Raw genomic sequence first — 17,110 nt, 5'->3', positions numbered from 1 at the left:
TCAGATGGTGGACTAGAAGGACTGGAGTTCACCTTCTCTCATAAAAGCAATAAAATTACAACCAACTGCTGAACAATCTTCAACCAAATAAACTGCAAACTATCAAAAATGATAACCTATTCTAGAAAACAAAGAGGAGGCCACATCAATATAGTAGGAGGGGCAGTTATGTGATATAAGCAACCTCATACCCACCACGTGGGCAGTCCACAGACCAGAAAGTAGCTAGATGGCAGAGGCTCACCCATGGGAGTGAAAATTCCAAGCAAAACAGGGGGTGACTATGGCTCGTTGGGGGGGAAGCACATTGGAGGCAAAGGTCTTGGAAATAATCATCAATGTGTGCTCCTCTAGAGGTGGCCTTTTTTTTTTCCCCATTAGTTGTCAAATTAATCTTTATGTAATTTTTCTTTGCAGTTCCTAGCTAGCTGGGCATTCCACTGCACCACTGTTGATGTCATCTATGATGTTGTGAGGCTGGTGGCCATCAACATTGCAGCCCATAGACTCGGCAGTCCCCAGGATCTCTTTAATGGTTCCAGAAAGTTCTCTAGCTAAAGATCAGTGCCGCATCTGTTGGGCAATGTTGACAATCTCATCAAAAGTGATGTTTCCACTGTGCTTAATGTTTTTCTGCTTCTTTCTGTCTCTTGGTGGTTCCTTTAGAGCTTTGATGATCAGGGCAGAGGCAGAAGGTGCCACCTTGATCTGGGCTTATCTGTTCTGAATGGTCAGTTTCACTGTAATTCTCAGACCCTTCCATTCACCAGTTGCCTAGGTGATGTCATCATCAACCTTTTTTGGAGACAGACCCAGGGGGCCAATCTTGGAGGCCAGGGCAGATGTAGTACTGACTTCTCCACCAGTGCATCTCAGGTACACGACTTTGATCTCATTGGGGTGGAACTTAGGCGGCATGGTGGAGGTGGCAGGTGTCAGATGAATCCAGATTCGGGACGACCGAAGAAAGTTGCACCGTGGCCTCCTCTGAGCCGAAAGCCGAATGTGAGGTGGCCATTTTGGAAAAAAATATGGCCCCACCCATCATGACTGAGAAGCCCCAGGCAAAACAACAAGCGTGGGGCGGGGGGGGGGGGGGGAGAAATAGCACCAACCACCAGCAAGTAGGCTGCCCAAAGTCTCCTCCCCCGCAGCTCCACCTATCAATGGGCAAGCACTACTCCATCCAGTTGGGAATTCTAGAGCAAGCCCCCCATGCCAACTTCAGCCACAAGGCGGGAAGAAATCAGAAGAGAGGCTACAACTCTACTGTCTGCAAAAATGAGACCACACCAAAATTCTGAGACCACACACAAAATGAAAAGGCAGATAATTATGACTCAGATAAGGGAACAAGAAAAAATCCCAGAAAAACAGCTAAGTGATCTGGAGATTACCAACCTCCATGAAAAAGACTTTAGACTAATGATAGTAAAGATGATTCAAGAACTGGAAATAAACTAGAGGCAAAGACTGATAAATTACAAAAAACAATGAACAAAGAAATAGAAGATATAAACATTAAGCAAGCAGAGAGGCAAAGATACAATAACTAAAATAAAAAAATTCACCAGGGAGTTCCCACCACGGCTCAGCAGAAATGAATCTGACTAGTATCCATGAGGACATGGATTCAATCCCTGGCCTCACTGAGTGGGTTAAGAATCAGGAGTTACCATGAGTTGTGGTGGAGGTTGCAGATGTGGCTCAGATCTGGCATTGCTGTGGCTGTGGCATAGGCCAGCAGCTACAGCTCTGATTCCACACCTAGCCTGGGAACCTCCATTTGCCATGGGTGCGGCCCTAAAACAAGAGAAAAAAAAAATCACTAGATGGAACCAACAGCAGAATACAGGAGGCAGAAGAATGAATAAGCAAGGTGGAAGACAAAATAGTGGAAATCACTGATGGGAAACAGAAAAGAGAAAAATGAAAAGAAATGAAGACAGTCTAAAAGAACTCTGGGACAATATTAAACACACCAACATCCATATTAGAAGGGCACCAGAAGGAGAAGGGAAAGAAAAAGGGCCAGAAAAAATATGTGAAGAGATAGTAACGGAAAACTTACCTAATACGGGAAAGGAATTACTCATTCAAATCCAGGAAGCACAATGAGTACCACATAAAATAAACACAAGGAGGAACACCCTGAGACACATATTAATCAAACTGACAAAAATTAAAGACAAAGAGAAAATATTGAAAGCATCTAGGGAAAATAAATAAATAACATACAAGGGAATTCTGATAAGTTTATTGGCTGATTTTTCAGCAGAAACTCTTCAGGTCAGAAGACAGTGGCATGATTGGAGTTCCCGTCATGGCGCAGTGGTTAACGAATCTGACTAGGAACCATGAGGTTGCAGGTTTGGTCCCTGCCCTTGCTGAGTGGGTTAACGATCTGGCGTTGTCATGAGCTGTGGTGTAGATTGCAGATGCGGCTCGTATCCTGCATTGCTGTGGCTCTGACGTAGGCTGGTGGCTACGGCTCCGATTCGACCCCTAGCCTGGGAACCTCCATATGCCGCAGGAACAGCCCAAGAAATAGCAAAAAGACAAAAAAAAAAAAAAAAAAAAAAAAAAAAAAAAAAAGAAGAAGACAGTGGCATGATATACTTAAAGTGATGAAAGGAAAACCTCTAATCAAGATTGCTCTACCCAGCAAGACTCTCATTAAGATATACATTTTTTTCTTTCTAGGGCTGCACCCATGGCATACGGAGGTTCCCAGGCTAGGGGTCAAATCAGAGCCATAGCTGCCAGCCTACACCACAGCCACAGCAACTCAGGATCCAAGCCGAGTCTGCAACATACACCACAGCTCATGGAAACACCAGATCCTTAACCCACTGAGCGAGGCCAGGGATTGAACCCACATCTTCCTGAATCCTAGTTGGGTTCGTTAACCACTGAGCCATGAAGAGAACTCCTCTCATTCAGATATGAAGGGAATATCAAAAGCTTTACAGACAAGCAAAAGCTAAGAGAATTCAACACTACTAAACCAGCTTTACAACAAATACTAATGGAACTTCTCTAGGTAGAAAAGAAAAGGCCAAAACTACAAACAAAAATATTACAAATGACATGGGTCACCAATAAAGGCATACATATAGTAAAGGTAGGAGATAATCCACATGCAAATATGCTACCAAAATCATAACTCGTGAGAAGAGGAGGGTAAAAATGCAGGACACTGGAGATGCACTTGCAATTAAGAGACCAACAACTTAAAACAATCTAGTATATATGGAGACTCCTATATCAAAATTTCAGTGTAATTGCAAACAAATAATTTACAGCAGATACACACACAAGAAAAAGCAATCCGAATACAACACTAAAGATAGTCATCAAAGAACAAGAGGAGAACAGAGAAGAAGGGAAGAAAAAAATATCAACAAAAACAAATCCAAAACAATTAATAAAATGGCAATAAGAACACACATATCAAATTACCTTAAATGTAAATGGACTAAATGCCCCAACCAAAAGACATAGACTGGCTGAATGGATATGAAAACAAGATTCATATGTATGCTGTCATCAAGAGACCCACTTCAGTTCTAGGGACACAGAAAAACTGCAAGTGAGAGGATGGAAAAATTATTCCATGCAAACGGTAACCAAAAGAAAGATGGAGTAGCAATACTCATATCAGACAAAATAGACCTTAAAATAAAGAATATTATAAGAGATAAAGAAGGAACATTACATAATGATCAAAGGATCAATCCAAGAAGAAGATGTAACAATTATAAATATATATGCACCCAACATAGGATCACCTCAATATGTAAGACAACTGCTAACAACCTTAAAAGGAGAAACTGACAATATCACAATAATAGTGGGGGACTTTAACACCCCACTAACAGCAATGGACAGATAATTCAGACAGAAAAATCAACATGGAAATACAGGCCTTAAATTATGCATTAGACCAGATGGAGTTAAGAGATATTTATAGAACATTCCATCCAAAAGCAGCAGAATGCATATTCTTCTCAAGTGAACATGGAACATTCTCTAGGATTGATTATATTCTGGGCCACAAATCAAGCCTCAGTAATTTAAGAAAATTGAAATCACATCAAGCCTCTTTTCTGACTACAATGCTATGTGACTGGAAATCAACAACAAGAAAAAAAAACTGCAAAAAACACAAACACGCGGAGAGTAAACAACATATTACTAAACAAAAAATGGATCACTGAAGAAATCAAAGAGGAAATTTAAAAATACCTCAAAGCAAATGACCACAAAGACACAACAATCCAAAACCGATGGGATGCAGTAAAAGCAGTTCTAAGAGGGAAGTTTATAGCAACACAAGCCTACCTTACCTTAGGAAACAAGAAAAATCTCAAGTAAACACCTAACTTTACACCTAAAGCAACTAGAGAAGATCAAACAAAAGCCAAAGAAGAAATGAAATCATAAAGATCAGAGCAGAAATAAATGAAGTAGAAACAAAGAAAACCATAGAAAAGATCAATGAAACTAAAAGCTAGTTCTTTAATCAACAAATTGATAAACCCAGAGCCAGACTTATCAAGAAAAAAAGGACTCAAATCAATAAAATTAGAAGTGAAAAAGGACAAGTTACAACAGACATCACAGAAATACAAAGGATTATAAGAGACTACTACAAGCAACCATATGCCAATAAGATGGACAATCTAGAAGAAATGGACAAATTCTTAGAAAAATAAAATCTTTCAAGACTAAACCAAGACAAAATAGAAAAGATGAATGGACTAATTACAAGAACTGAAATTGAAACTGTGATTAAAAAACTTCCAACAAACAAAAGTCCAGGACCAGAAGGCTTCACAGGCAAATTCTATCAAAAATTTAGAGAAGATGGAGTTCCCGTTGTGGCTCAGTGGTTAACGAATCTGACTGGCATCCATGAGTACACAGGTTCGATCCCTGGCCTTGCTTGGTAGGTTAAGTATCCAGCATTGCCATGAGCTGTGGTGTAGGTCGAAGACCAGTTTGGATCCTGCATTGCTGTGGCTCTGGCACAGGCCAGTGGCTACAGCTCCAATTCGACCCCTAGCCTGGGAGCCTCCATATGCTGCAGTTGTGGCCCTCCCCCCAAAAAAAGCAAAAATATAGAGAAGAGCTAACACCTACCCTTCTGAAACTATTCCCAAAAAATTGCAGAGGAAGGAACACTCCCAAACTCATTCTATGAGGGCACCATCACCCTGATACCAATACCAGACAAAGATACCACAGAAAAAGAAAAGAAAGAAAAGAAAAAGAAAATGACAGGCCAATATCACTGATGCACATAGATGCACAAATCCTGAACAAAATACTAGCAAACTGAATCCAACAATACAAAAAGATTGTACAACATGATCAAGTGGAATTTAGCCCAGGGATGCAAGGAATTTTTAATATTTTCACATCAATCAGTGTGCCACAGTACATTAACAAACTGAAGAATAAAAACCATATGATCCACTCAATTGGTGCAGAAAAAGGAGTTCCCGTTGTGGCTCAGTGGTTAACGAATTCAACTAGGAACCATGAGGTTGCAGGTTTGATCCCTGGCCTTGCTCAGTGGGTTAAGGATCCGGCGTTGCCATGAGCTATGGTGTAGGTCACAGACGCGGCTCGGATCTGGCATTGCTATGGCTGTGGTGTAGGCTGCTAGCTACAGCTCCCATTAGACCCCTAGCCTGGGAATCTCCATATGCCATGGGCGTGGCCCTCAAAAGACAAAAAGACAAAAATAAAATAAAATAAAAATTAAAAAAAGAACACTCCCTAACACCATACACAAAAGTAAACTCAAAAATGGATTAAAGTCCTAAATATAAGACCAGATACTCAAAACTCTTACAGGAAAACATAGGCCGAATACTCTCTGACATAAACCACAGCAATACCTTCACAGATCTACCTCCTAGAGTAATGACAATAAAAACAAAAATAAACAAATGGGACGTAATTAAACTTCAAAGTTTTTTCAGAGCAAAGGAAACCCTGAACAAAACAAAAAGACAACCCACGGAATGGGAGAAATTATTTGCATATGAAGTGATTGACAAGGAATTAACCTCCAAAATATACAAACACCTCCTGCAGCTCAATCCAAAAAAAAAAAACCAAAAAACAAAAAAAACCAACCCCATCAAAAAACGGGCAGAAGGAGTTCCTGTCAGTGGAAACGAAGCTGACTAGTAACCACGAGGACACAGGTTCGATCCCTGGCTTTGCTCAGTGGGTTAAGGATCCAGAGTTGCCATGAGCTGTGGTGTAGGTCACAGGCACTGGCTCGGATCTGGCCTTGTTGTGGCTGTGGCATAGGCTGGAAGTTACATGTACTCATATGTTCTAGGATCCATGAGGATCCATGAGGATGTGGGTGTGCTCCCTGGCTTCACTCAGTGGGTTAAGGATCCCACTGAGTTGCTATGAGCTGTGGTGTAGGTTGTAGGCATGGCTTGGATCCCAAGTTGCTGTGGCTGTGGTGTAGGTCAGTAGTTGTAGCTCCAATTCAACCCCAGCCTGGGAACTTCCATATGACACAAGTGGGGCCCTAAAAAAAGTAAAAAATAAAAGATGTGATGCATATACACAATGTAATATTACTCAGCCAAAAAAAGGAATAGAATAATGGCATTTGCAGCAACATGGGTAGACCTAGAAATTATCATGCTAAGTGTAGTCAGTCAGATAGTGAGGCGCAAATAGCATATGCTATCATTTACATGTGGAATCTAAAAAAAAAAGGATACAATGAACTTATTTGCAGAATAGAAACTGACTCACAGACTTTGAAAAACTAAACCTTATGGTTACCAAAGGAGACAGGTTGGGGGGTGGGGGAATGCACTGGGGGTTTGGGATGGAAATGCTATAAAATTGGGTTGTGATGATCATTGTACAACTATAAATGTAATAAATTCATTGAGTAATATAAAAAAATAAAATTGGGTTGTGATGATCATTGTACAACTGTAAATACAATAAAATTCATTGAGGTTTTTTTTTTGTTTTTAAAGAGGTAGCTCGAAATTTGGTGCAGCAGAAATGAATCCAAGTAGTATCCAAGAGGATGTGGGTTCAATCCCTGGCCTGGCTCAGTGGGTTGAGGCTCCTGAGTTGTTCTGGCTGTGGTGTAGGCCGGCAGCTATAGCTCTGATTTGATCCCTAGCCTGGGAACTTCCATATTCTGTGTGTGGCCCTAAAAAGCAAAACAAAACAAAACAAAACAAAACAAAAAAAAAAAGTAAGAAAAAGAAAGGAAATTAGCAGCTTATTTGACACTACAGAAAAAAAGATCATTTACCCTTGAAGAAGTAGCAAAAGAAACTAAGCCAAAATGAAGCACAGAGAGAAAAAAAGAAGGTAGAGAAAAAAAAAGATGAGGACAGACTAGAGCCTCAGTGACCTGTGGAAAAATATCAAGTGGTCTAACATACATGTAATTGGAATCCCAGGAGGTGGAGGGTAGAGTCAAATAACCAAAAAAAATAGTCTAATGATTAGAACTCCACCTCTGAAGAAGGATTTTTCCTGCTCCCAAAACCATTCTTTATGACTTATGACTTTAGCTATAGGGTATGTGTATTACTGAGAGTCAGATTGCCATTGCACCCTAGTATTGAGATTGTGGGCTCATACCATTAATGAAAATATTCTTTCCCACAAGTATTTTGTGAATTCTTAGAAAATGAGCAGATATATCAAATAACTCTTATGAGGTGGGCAAGTGTGGTCAGCTTGTGAGTCTGTATTACATGTGGTGGTTTCCTGACAGATGCTGCCTGACCTGACCCCCTGCTCAACTCCACTCCACACTCTGTCCCCTTCTCCTGATCTCTCTGCCATGAAAACCCACAACGGAGTGAAGCTCAGAGATGAGCTAACAAATGCTTGTTTCACTGTGCCACAACGGGAACTCCCCCATTTTAAAGTTGAAAAATTTGATTGTTTCTTAAAATGTCATTGCATCAAAAGCAATGTATCAAGAGTTCCCATCATGGCTCAGTGGTTAATGAATCTGACTAGGAACCATGAGGTTGTGGGTTCAATCCTTGGCCTTGCTCAGTGGGTTAAAGATCTGGCGTTGCTGTGAGCTGTGGTGTAGGTCGCAGACGTGGCTTGGATCCCATGTTGCAGTGGCTGTGGTGCAGGCCGGCAGCTACAGCTCTCATTAGATCCCTAGCATGGGAACGTCCATATGCTGTGGTTGTGGCCCTAGAAATAGGCAAAAAGACAAAAAAAAGAAAAAAAAAAAAAAAAGGGCTGTGTCAAAATGCCAGCTGCCCTCAGGAAAAGATGGTGTCATGGAAGCTATAAGAAAGGAATAGTCCAAAACTCTGGGAGTGGTCAACAGTAGCCCCTGCTGATGTGTACACGAGCTTTAGCCCCAAGGGAGTGACTGGTGACTTTGTCAAGAGGGCTCAATATAGTGGTAGGAACACAAGTCAGATTACAGTGGTTGAAAGATGACAGGAAGAGAAGTAAGTAAAGGCTCTGAGTGGGGACAAATCCTTTAAGGAGTCTTACGAAGGAGACATGAAATAGGGAGTGGTAACCAAAAGGGGGGACATTGCTAAGAAGAGTCTCTCCCTGGCTCCCCTTTTTTGTTGTTGTTGTCCCATGGCACATGGAGTTCTGGGGCCAGGGATCAGATCCAAGCTGCAGCTGTGACCTCTGCCTGGAATCCTTAACACACTGTGCCAGTCCAGGGAGCAAACCTGTGTTTCAGTGTTCCAGAGACAGTGTCAGTCCTCTTGGGGCACAGCTGGAACTCCAAGAGTCTCCTTAAAACTGGAGAAACTCATGAGTACTGAGGTCCCTGCTTAGAAGCCAAATCCACATTCTATTCCTGGACAACAGGAGCTCCAGGGCCCCAAGTCTGTCTGTTCTGTTGAACCCAGACTTGTTCCTGTAAAGAGCCTAAAGCAGACTGCACACCCATTGAGAAGAGGTGGGGCCTCCAACAAAGGAAGGTTGGGTCCCACTAAACTAAACAAATAGTGATGCAACCCACTCGTGGCACCATCCCCAGGGGTGCCATCCAAGGTGGGCATGCGAGAGCAGCCCCAGTGGGTGGAGAGGGGCTCTGTGAGGGTAGAACTGGAGCAGGGTACTCCTGGAGGCTGGGTTGCCTCAATCTCTGCCCAGGATTACCAGCTGCCTGGGGCTTCCCCAGCCACTTGGCTGCTTCCTGCTGAAAAGACCGGGGATTATGAGAGGAACTGCCACCTGGCACCTTTGGCCAATTGCCATGGCAACTGCAGGCCAGGTATTTTATTCCGGTCATTGCCTGGGAGTGGTCCTCCCACATGTCCTGTTTTCCAATGTTACGAGCTCATTATTCTATAGCTTTTCCCTGCCTGGATCTTGCAAAACAAGATTCTTTGGCTTGTGTCTCTCTCTAATGCCTGGAAGGACCTGCCCTGAGGTGTCTGAAATATGAGACTTTTAATACAAAGGTACAATTTCAATCTGAAATTGAAACTGATCCAGAGAGGGAGGGTGCTGGCAGGAGCGAAGGGCAGTGGAGGTGTCCTGCAAGGTCAGAGCAGACACAGGCCAACAAAGTTTGTCTCCCCTGCCTCCTGCTCTAGAGCATTTCCTTCTCTTCCATGAGTGGGCCGAGGATGCCCACTGCTGAGACACCGTCAACACTTGGACCAAACCAGTACACGACCCAGGGAGCCTCACGAGGCAGCCTGGCCTCACATGTCACTTTTCCCCACCCCCAACCACAGGAGCACAGACATAGCTCTTACCTGGAAGAATCACAGGCCCTTGCTGCCCGCAAAAGAAAAGACAGGACCTGAGTCACGAAGGAGAGAGGCAAAGACCGTGGCCTGTGGACAAGGAGGACTCTGGCCTTTGGCTTGGTGCAACAGTTCTTGCTAGCCACACACTATAATCAGTGGTGGAGCTTATATCAAAGACCAGTACCAGCCCCCATGCTAGTAGATTGAAATTCAGCTGAAGCACAACCAGGGCATCAGATTTTTCCTGAGGTGTCTCAGGTGTGGAGAACCACTAGCAGCTCAAATAAGCACTCAACTCGCTCAAGTCAGAGCCCCAGCTGTAGCTCCTGGTTCCGTGGCTCCCTAGGGGTGTGACCTTGGGCAAGTTACTCAACATTTCTAAGCCTCCATTTCCTTCACCGTAAAAGAGTACCAACCTCACGGAGTTGTGGGGAAGGCTGAATGAAAGAACCCAAGTCAGGTGCTGGGCCCTATGCCCAGCATGCAGTTAAGTGCTCAAACTGTTATCTGTTATTGGAGCAGCATTTGTTCCCACACTAGGATCCCGATTCGGAGCTATCTAGGTTTTAAAAAGTGCCACTTTCCCAGAGTGGGGTTGAGAAGAGCCAGTTGGAGCCAGGGCCAAGGCTAGGTCAAGGGCTGGTGTTGCCCCTCGTGGTTGGTCACTCTGATACATTCTAGTTCAACACTAGCCTTTCAGAGACGATGGAACTGTTCTATGTCTGTGCTGACAACTTGGTAGCCACTAGCCAAATGGGGCCATAGGGCCCTTGAAATGTGGCCTGTGTGACTGAAGAACTGAACTATTAATGTTTTTCAATTTTTATCACTTTAAAGTTAAATAGCTACACATGGCTGACAGCCACAGGAATGAACAACGCTGCTCTAGACATGTATGTGTGTTGAAGATGAAAGTAAGCAAAGACATAAAGAAAAATAGCTCTTCTACTCTCTCATCTGAACCTCAAGAAGTCCTCATACAAAGGAGATCTGACAGGCACTGAGAGTCCCTTTTTACAGATTAGGAAACTAAGCCTCAGGGATGTTAAAACACCTGCCCCAGATTAGGAAGAGAGAGAGAGGCAGAGCCCAGAGCAGAGGGAGACAGATTTCAGGACTGCAACCCATCCTTCATTTGTGGGGAAAAGCTTTCTCTCCAAGGGAGCATTTCACATTCCCCCACCAGCCCCTCCTGAGGCCTCAGAGCAGGCTCCCTCCTGGCCCCCTGACTCCCGTGGCCTCCCCCTTCCCCGCGCTACCCACCTGGAAGAGCTCCTGAACCTGAGTGTCCACCCACTGCTCCATCTCCAGCCAGCGCTGGAGCTGCCCCAGGTCGTACTTCACCGTCAGACGAGTGGGTCTCCGGGAACGGGACACTTTGGAAGGGTCGGAGTGGGACTTTGACTCTGAGTCTGTGGATGATGTCCTCCTCCTCCCAGAAGCCCACTGGACCTTCTTACTCGGGTTCTCCTTGTCCGGGCTGGGAGATGTGCAGGAAGCAGGGCTTGAAGACAGCATGAGAAGATCGGTCTGGGCGAGGCGCTGGGAAAAACTGCCAGTCAGAGCAAGAGTGCCAGGGAATGAAGAGAGAGAAGTGAGAGAGAGGCCAGCAGGGAGGAAAGGAAGGCGGGCGGGAGGGAGGACCAAGGCTCCTGGAGGGGTGGGGGTCAAAGATCAACAGGCCTTTGTGTGGCGCTGGGAATGCCAGTCTCTCGGCTCCTGGCTGCCAGTGAGTGGCACTCCCGAGCCACCGTGCCCCGGCCTCCCTTTCTGCAGCTGCTGAGCCTGAGTGATATAAACTGCAGACGAGCAAAGGTCAGGAGGGTGCCATGTCTCCGGAGGAGGAAGAGGCCCTTGGGTCCTGAGAGGTGCGAGGCTCTGACCTGAGTCATACTCACCTGAGTGCTCTTAGCATCCCACCCTCCTGGGACTAGATCCACCTGGGCCCCCCGAAGCTGCGGTCATAGGGATCCTACAGGAGCAGGGTCCCTGGCTGGCCAAGGCTCCAGAGTGTGGCGCTGCTGAGGGCAGCATCTGACAGAAGATAACTAGTAGGCTGGTTGTCTCTGGCCCTCGTGGGATCAGGACCCTCTTGTCCTAAATGTGAGCTGGCTTTAGGAAGGTGAGAGAAGAGGCACTCCCGTTGCCCTGATTCTGTGTTTGCAAAGGCAATCTTGTCTCCCAAGCCCACTCCCCAGACGCAACTGCTTAGGAAGCCATGTTCATCATCACATCACACCGCCCCCTAAGCTCCGACTCACGTCCTTCCAGACACACAGAAACCTTGCAGACCTAACATTTACCTGGGTGTTAGGATTATTACTTCTAAACATCCTTGCATTCTAAAGGGAGGGTGTTTGTGTTTGTTTAGTCTTTTGTAAACAAAGATTTCAAAACTTTACAAAAGTTACACAATGGGAGAATACTATATATATATATATATATATTTGTCTTTTTAGGGCTGCCCCACGACATATGGAGGTTCCCAGGCTAGGGGTCAAATGGAAGCTGTGGCTGCTGGCCTACACCATAGCCGACGGCAACACTGGATCCTTAACCCACTGAGGGAGGCCAGGGACTGAGCTCATGTCCTCATGGATGCTAGTCGGGTTTGTTAACCACTGGGCCATGATGGGAACGCCCTATAATTTTTTTTTAAATGAACAGTTCAGAAGGACAAAAGAAAAATGAAAGTTTCTCTTCTCTCCCCAGCTCCACTCTCTATGGCAACCTATGAACAGCTTCTGTTTTTAGTTCTCCTGTGATCACCATTATCCCTTTGTGTAATATCATAAATTATTCCATTTTAAACAGTATTTTGTCTCCTCAATAGGAAGGATAAATTAACTCCCAGAGTTCCCTGGTGGCACAGCAGGGTAAGGATCCAGCATTGTCATTGTTGAGGCTTGGGTTGCTGCTTTGTCTGAAGTGCCCTGGACAGGGAACTTCCGCAGACAGCAAAAAAAGAAAAAAAGAAATTAACTCCAATACTCATACTTACTCCCTCATCCTCTTTACTTTCCACATTCCAATCTTTGTTTATGTAATTATTTTTAGGTCTTGTAGTGGTTGCTTTTATGACGATTTTCTGTTTCTAAAGTATCAGCTTCAAACATCATACACTGACTACTAAAAGAGAATTTTAGACAAAAGCCAATGGATGAGTCTTTTCTTTTTTTTTTTTTTTTTTTTTTTTTTTTTTTTTGCTTTTTAGAGCTGCTCCCAAGGCATATGGAGGTTCCCAGGCTAGGGGTCTAATCAGAGCTGTAGCTTCCGGCCTACACCACAGCCATAGCAACACAGGATCCAAGCCAAATCTGTGACCTACACCACAGCTCACGGCAACAGTGGATTCTTAACCCACTGAGGGAGGTCAGGGATCGAACCCGCAACCTCATGGTTCTTAGTTGGATTTGTTTCTGCTGCACCACAACGGAAACTCTTGGATAAGTCTTTAATTATGAAATTTAGGCCCTAAATTGACAGGGTAGGGGAGGTGTTTAAAGGCTGGAGGCCAGGATGGTAGCTTAGAAAAGCCTGGGCTTCAGAGGGAGGATCCCAGTTCAAACTCAGTTTTGCTCTGTATTGGTTTAATTACCCTCAAGTTTCACAACCTCTTTGAGTCTGTTTTCCTAACTGCAAAATGTGGTTTTGGGGAGGATTAAATGAGATGATGTATGTAAACATTTAGTAAAATATCCAAACTTTCCCTTCTCAAGATATCCCTTCCTCTTTTTTTTTTTTTTTTTGGCCTCCCCTGTGACATATGGAAGTTCACGGGCCAGGGTTTTAACCCTCACCACAGTTGTAACCAGAGCAACGGCAGTGAAACACTGGATCTGTAATCCACTGAGCCAGGGGAAAACTCTCCTTCCCTTCCTTTGTTTGCCTTCTCATCCTCCCTGCTTTCCTGGTGAGGCTCTGTCTGTCAAAGCCTGGCCTTGGGGTTTCCCTGAAGTGGCTTCCTTCCTGGCCCTCTTTGGAAGAGGGTGGAAATGAGGAGGCCTCTAAAATGCAGCCTGCAGACCCAGCTGTTACCTTGATGACCTGTTACACTCTGATAGGCAAAAGGTCAGAGTGTAGTTCCCTCCCTCTTCTATTTCTGTCTTCTGAAGGCTTTGGGAGCCCTATTCAGGAAAAGGAACCTGTTCAGAAGAGTCTATGGGTTTGGTTCATTCATTAACACATTCATTTAAAAAAGATTTTATGAGTTCTTCTGGTAGACCAAGCATTATGCTCAATCCTGGGGATTGGTGATCCAAAAAAGACACAGTCTCTGCTCTCGTGGAACTTACAGTCTAGTGTTAAAATAAACAGTATTTGACTAATCAAATAAATGTAAAACTGCAATTGTATTTAATGATCTGAAGAAAAGCTAAGAGGTGCTATATGTCTAGTGATGGTGTTACCTAGCAAGTGGTAACATTTGAACTAAGTTCTGAAGGATCAATAGGAGTTTAACTAGGCACAGGGGCCAGCAGGAATAGACCTGACAGAAGGCAGAGCACATGCAAAGGCCCTGTGGCAGGAGGCAGAGGGTGAGTACAAGGGACTAAGGAAGGTCAATGAGGCTGGAGCAAAGAGATGAGAGAAGCAAAAATGGGCCATGAGGTGGAAAGGGTAGAGGTATCTACTCAGGGCTCTGTGAACCATGTTAAGGAGTTTTGTCTCTATCCCAAGAGCACTGGAAGTCACTGCAAAATCTTAAGCAAGGGTGGTCAGGCAGGCTGACATGTTCAGATTTATTTATTTTTTTTTCTTTTTAGGGCTGTACTTTCGGCATATGGAGGTTCTCAGGCTAGGGGCTGAATTGGAGCTGTAGCTGCCGGCCTATACCACAGCCACACCAACACCGGATCTGAGCCAAGTCTGCAACCTACACCATGGCTCACATCACAACGGGATCCTTAACCCACTGAGCGGGGCCAGGGATCAAACTCTCAACCTCATGGTTACTTAGTCAGATTCATTTCTGCTGCGCCACAATGGGAACTCCCAGATTTAAATTTCTAAAAGATCATCCTGGCTGTTGAACAGAAAGGGAGTCAGAGGATGCAAAAGGCCTGGGAGGCCATTGCTGCTGGGCTTGACTCGAGGAGGAAATGTTGCTGGTAGGGAGAAGTGGATGGGTTGGAGAGCAATTTAGAGGGTAATGTTTAACAGAACTTAGTGATGGATTGGAAAATGCAAACTTCTTGAATTCCTACACAGGATCACAGACAGGTTCATGCCTGGACCCTCCCTGAGCATACTTCCTCATCTGTCAACTGGGGGTTTGTGAGATTTTGCATGAGCATACAATATGGCCCCAGGGAAGCTCTATATGTACACGAATGAGGTATAACCATTATTTACAGTGTAAGGCTCCTTTTTTTTTTTTTTTTTTTTTTTTTGGTCTTTTGTCTTTTTAGGACCGCACTTACGGCATATGGAGGTTCCCAAGCTAGGGGTCTAATCAGAGCTGCAGCTGCTAGCCTACACCACGGCCACAGCAACGCCAGATCTGAGCTGCACCTGTGACCTACACCACAGCTCATGGCAATGCCAGATCTTTAACCCGCTGAGCGAGGCCAGGGATCGAACCTGCAACCTCATGGTTCCTAGTCGGATTCGTTTCCCCTCTGCCACTGCGGGAACTCCAGTGTAAGGCTCCTTATTTACATTCTCCCATTATAGCACCAACCTACGCGTGTCACCATTCACCAGTTAAGTTTGCCCAAGATAAGGGAACTCAAGGTTCAAGATAAAATGTGAAGAAAAACCACTAGGACCACAGGGTCATATCAGGGTGGGGAAATAAAGAAGGTACAGGCCTGGCAGAGGTCTGGCCTGGGTAGGACAAAATAAGCAGCAGGCAGACCCCATCAGAACTAGACTGTTCTTAAATGCCTATTCTTTTCTTTCTCATTTTTTCATTTATTTATTTTTTTGGCTTTGTCTTCTTTTTGAGGGCTGCACCCAAGGCATGTGGAGGTGCCCAGGCTATGGGTCCAATCAGAGCTGTAGCCGCCAGCCTGTGCCACAGCAACGCAAGATCCAAGCCTTGTCTGCGACCTACACCACAGCTCACAGCAATGCCGGATCCTTAACCCACTGAACGAGGACAGGGATCAAACCCACAACCTCATGGTTCCTAGTCAGATTCGTTAACCACTGAGCCATGACGGGAACACCATCTCTCTAGTATTTTTCTACGCATATATATTTAACACAGATGAGAAAACGCTATATATAATACGTATTTAAAAAATTGTATTATAGTTGATTTATCCTTTTAAAAAATTTTTTAATAAAATAAAGTTGATTTACAATGTTGTGCCAATTTCTGCTATACAGCAGTGACCCAGTCATATATATACATATATATACACACACACATATACATTCTTTTTCTCATATTATCTTCCGTCATGTTCTGTCACAAGTGATTGGATATAGTTCCCTGTGCTGTACAGGGGGTCCTCATTGCTTTATAGATACAAACCCAATGGCCAGTCCTTGCCACTCCCTCCTCCACTCCCCCTTGGCAACCACAAGTCTGTTCTGCATGGCTGTGAGTCTGTTACTGATCTGTAGACAGATTCATTTGCACTATATTTTAGACTCCACATATAATATGTAATTATTTAGAAAATTTTAAAAATTTCCCATTGTGGCTCAGCAGGTTAAGAACCCAACTAGTATCCATGAGTATATGGGTCCAATCCCTGGCCTTGCTCACTGGGTTAAGGATCCACAAGCTGTGGTGTAGGTCACAGATGCAGCTCAGATCCTGCATTGCTGTGGCTGTGGCACTGCCGGCATCTGCAGCTCCAATTCAGTCCCTAGCCTGGAAACTTACATATGCCCCAGGTGTGGCCATAAAAAGAAAAAAATAAAAATAAAATAAAATGCCCCTTCTAGGGAGTTTCCACTGTGGTGCAGTGGGTTAATCTGACTGCTCTGGAGGCATGGGTTCAATTCCCGAAGGTCCAGTAGATTAAAGGATCTGGCGTTGCCAGGGCTGTGGCATAGGTCACAGCTGCAAGTTTGGATTTAATCCCTGTCCTGGGAACTGCCATAGACCACAGGTGCATCTATTTAAAAAAAAAAAAGTCCCTTTTAGGGTTACAGCAGTATCTGAGGGGACTTGTCTCCTTTAAATAAAGATTGAACCAATGACAGCAAATTCACTTTGAAAAATCTTGCATTACTTTTCCCAAAAATCCCTATCAAAAATCCTTGGCTCTGCATGATCAAGGGAATTCGTGGGCTTTTATTTAGATCATTAAAACTAAAATTTATAAAATTTATATAAGATCATTAGATAATTAAAACTAAATTTTGTTCTGTGAATATCCTTCTGT

At 44.2% G+C, this 17,110-nt stretch overlaps 1 protein-coding gene and 1 pseudogene across 7 annotated transcripts in view; both read right to left on the bottom strand.

Moving 5' to 3' along the window:
• Window positions 1-17,110, bottom strand: part of PPP1R14D (protein phosphatase 1 regulatory inhibitor subunit 14D) — a 36,180-nt gene that overhangs the window by 12,681 nt on the left and 6,389 nt on the right. For 6 of the 7 annotated variants that reach the window (XM_021062855.2, XM_084973696.1, XM_021062777.2 and 3 more), the window contains exon 2: window positions 11,028-11,316. In XM_021062855.2, coding sequence (XP_020918514.1) covers window positions 11,028-11,282 — 255 coding nt within the window. In that variant the 5' untranslated portion in view covers window positions 11,283-11,316. Of the gene's footprint in view, window positions 1-11,027; window positions 11,371-17,110 lie in introns of those variants that run through there. The other variant, NM_001243710.1, reaches the window with a different exon arrangement.
• LOC110261377 (large ribosomal subunit protein uL11 pseudogene) lies at window positions 284-972 on the bottom strand (annotated as a pseudogene).

This window comes from Sus scrofa, chromosome 1, assembly GCF_054392235.1.
Source record: "Sus scrofa isolate SSC_HxYL_T2T_F1_AM1 chromosome 1, Sscrofa_HxYL_maternal_Yorkshire_Landrace_v2.0, whole genome shotgun sequence".
NCBI classification, from domain to species: Eukaryota; Metazoa; Chordata; class Mammalia; order Artiodactyla; family Suidae; genus Sus; species Sus scrofa.
The sequence above is the reverse complement of the archived record's forward strand: the minus strand, read 5'-3'. Positions and strand labels throughout refer to the sequence as shown.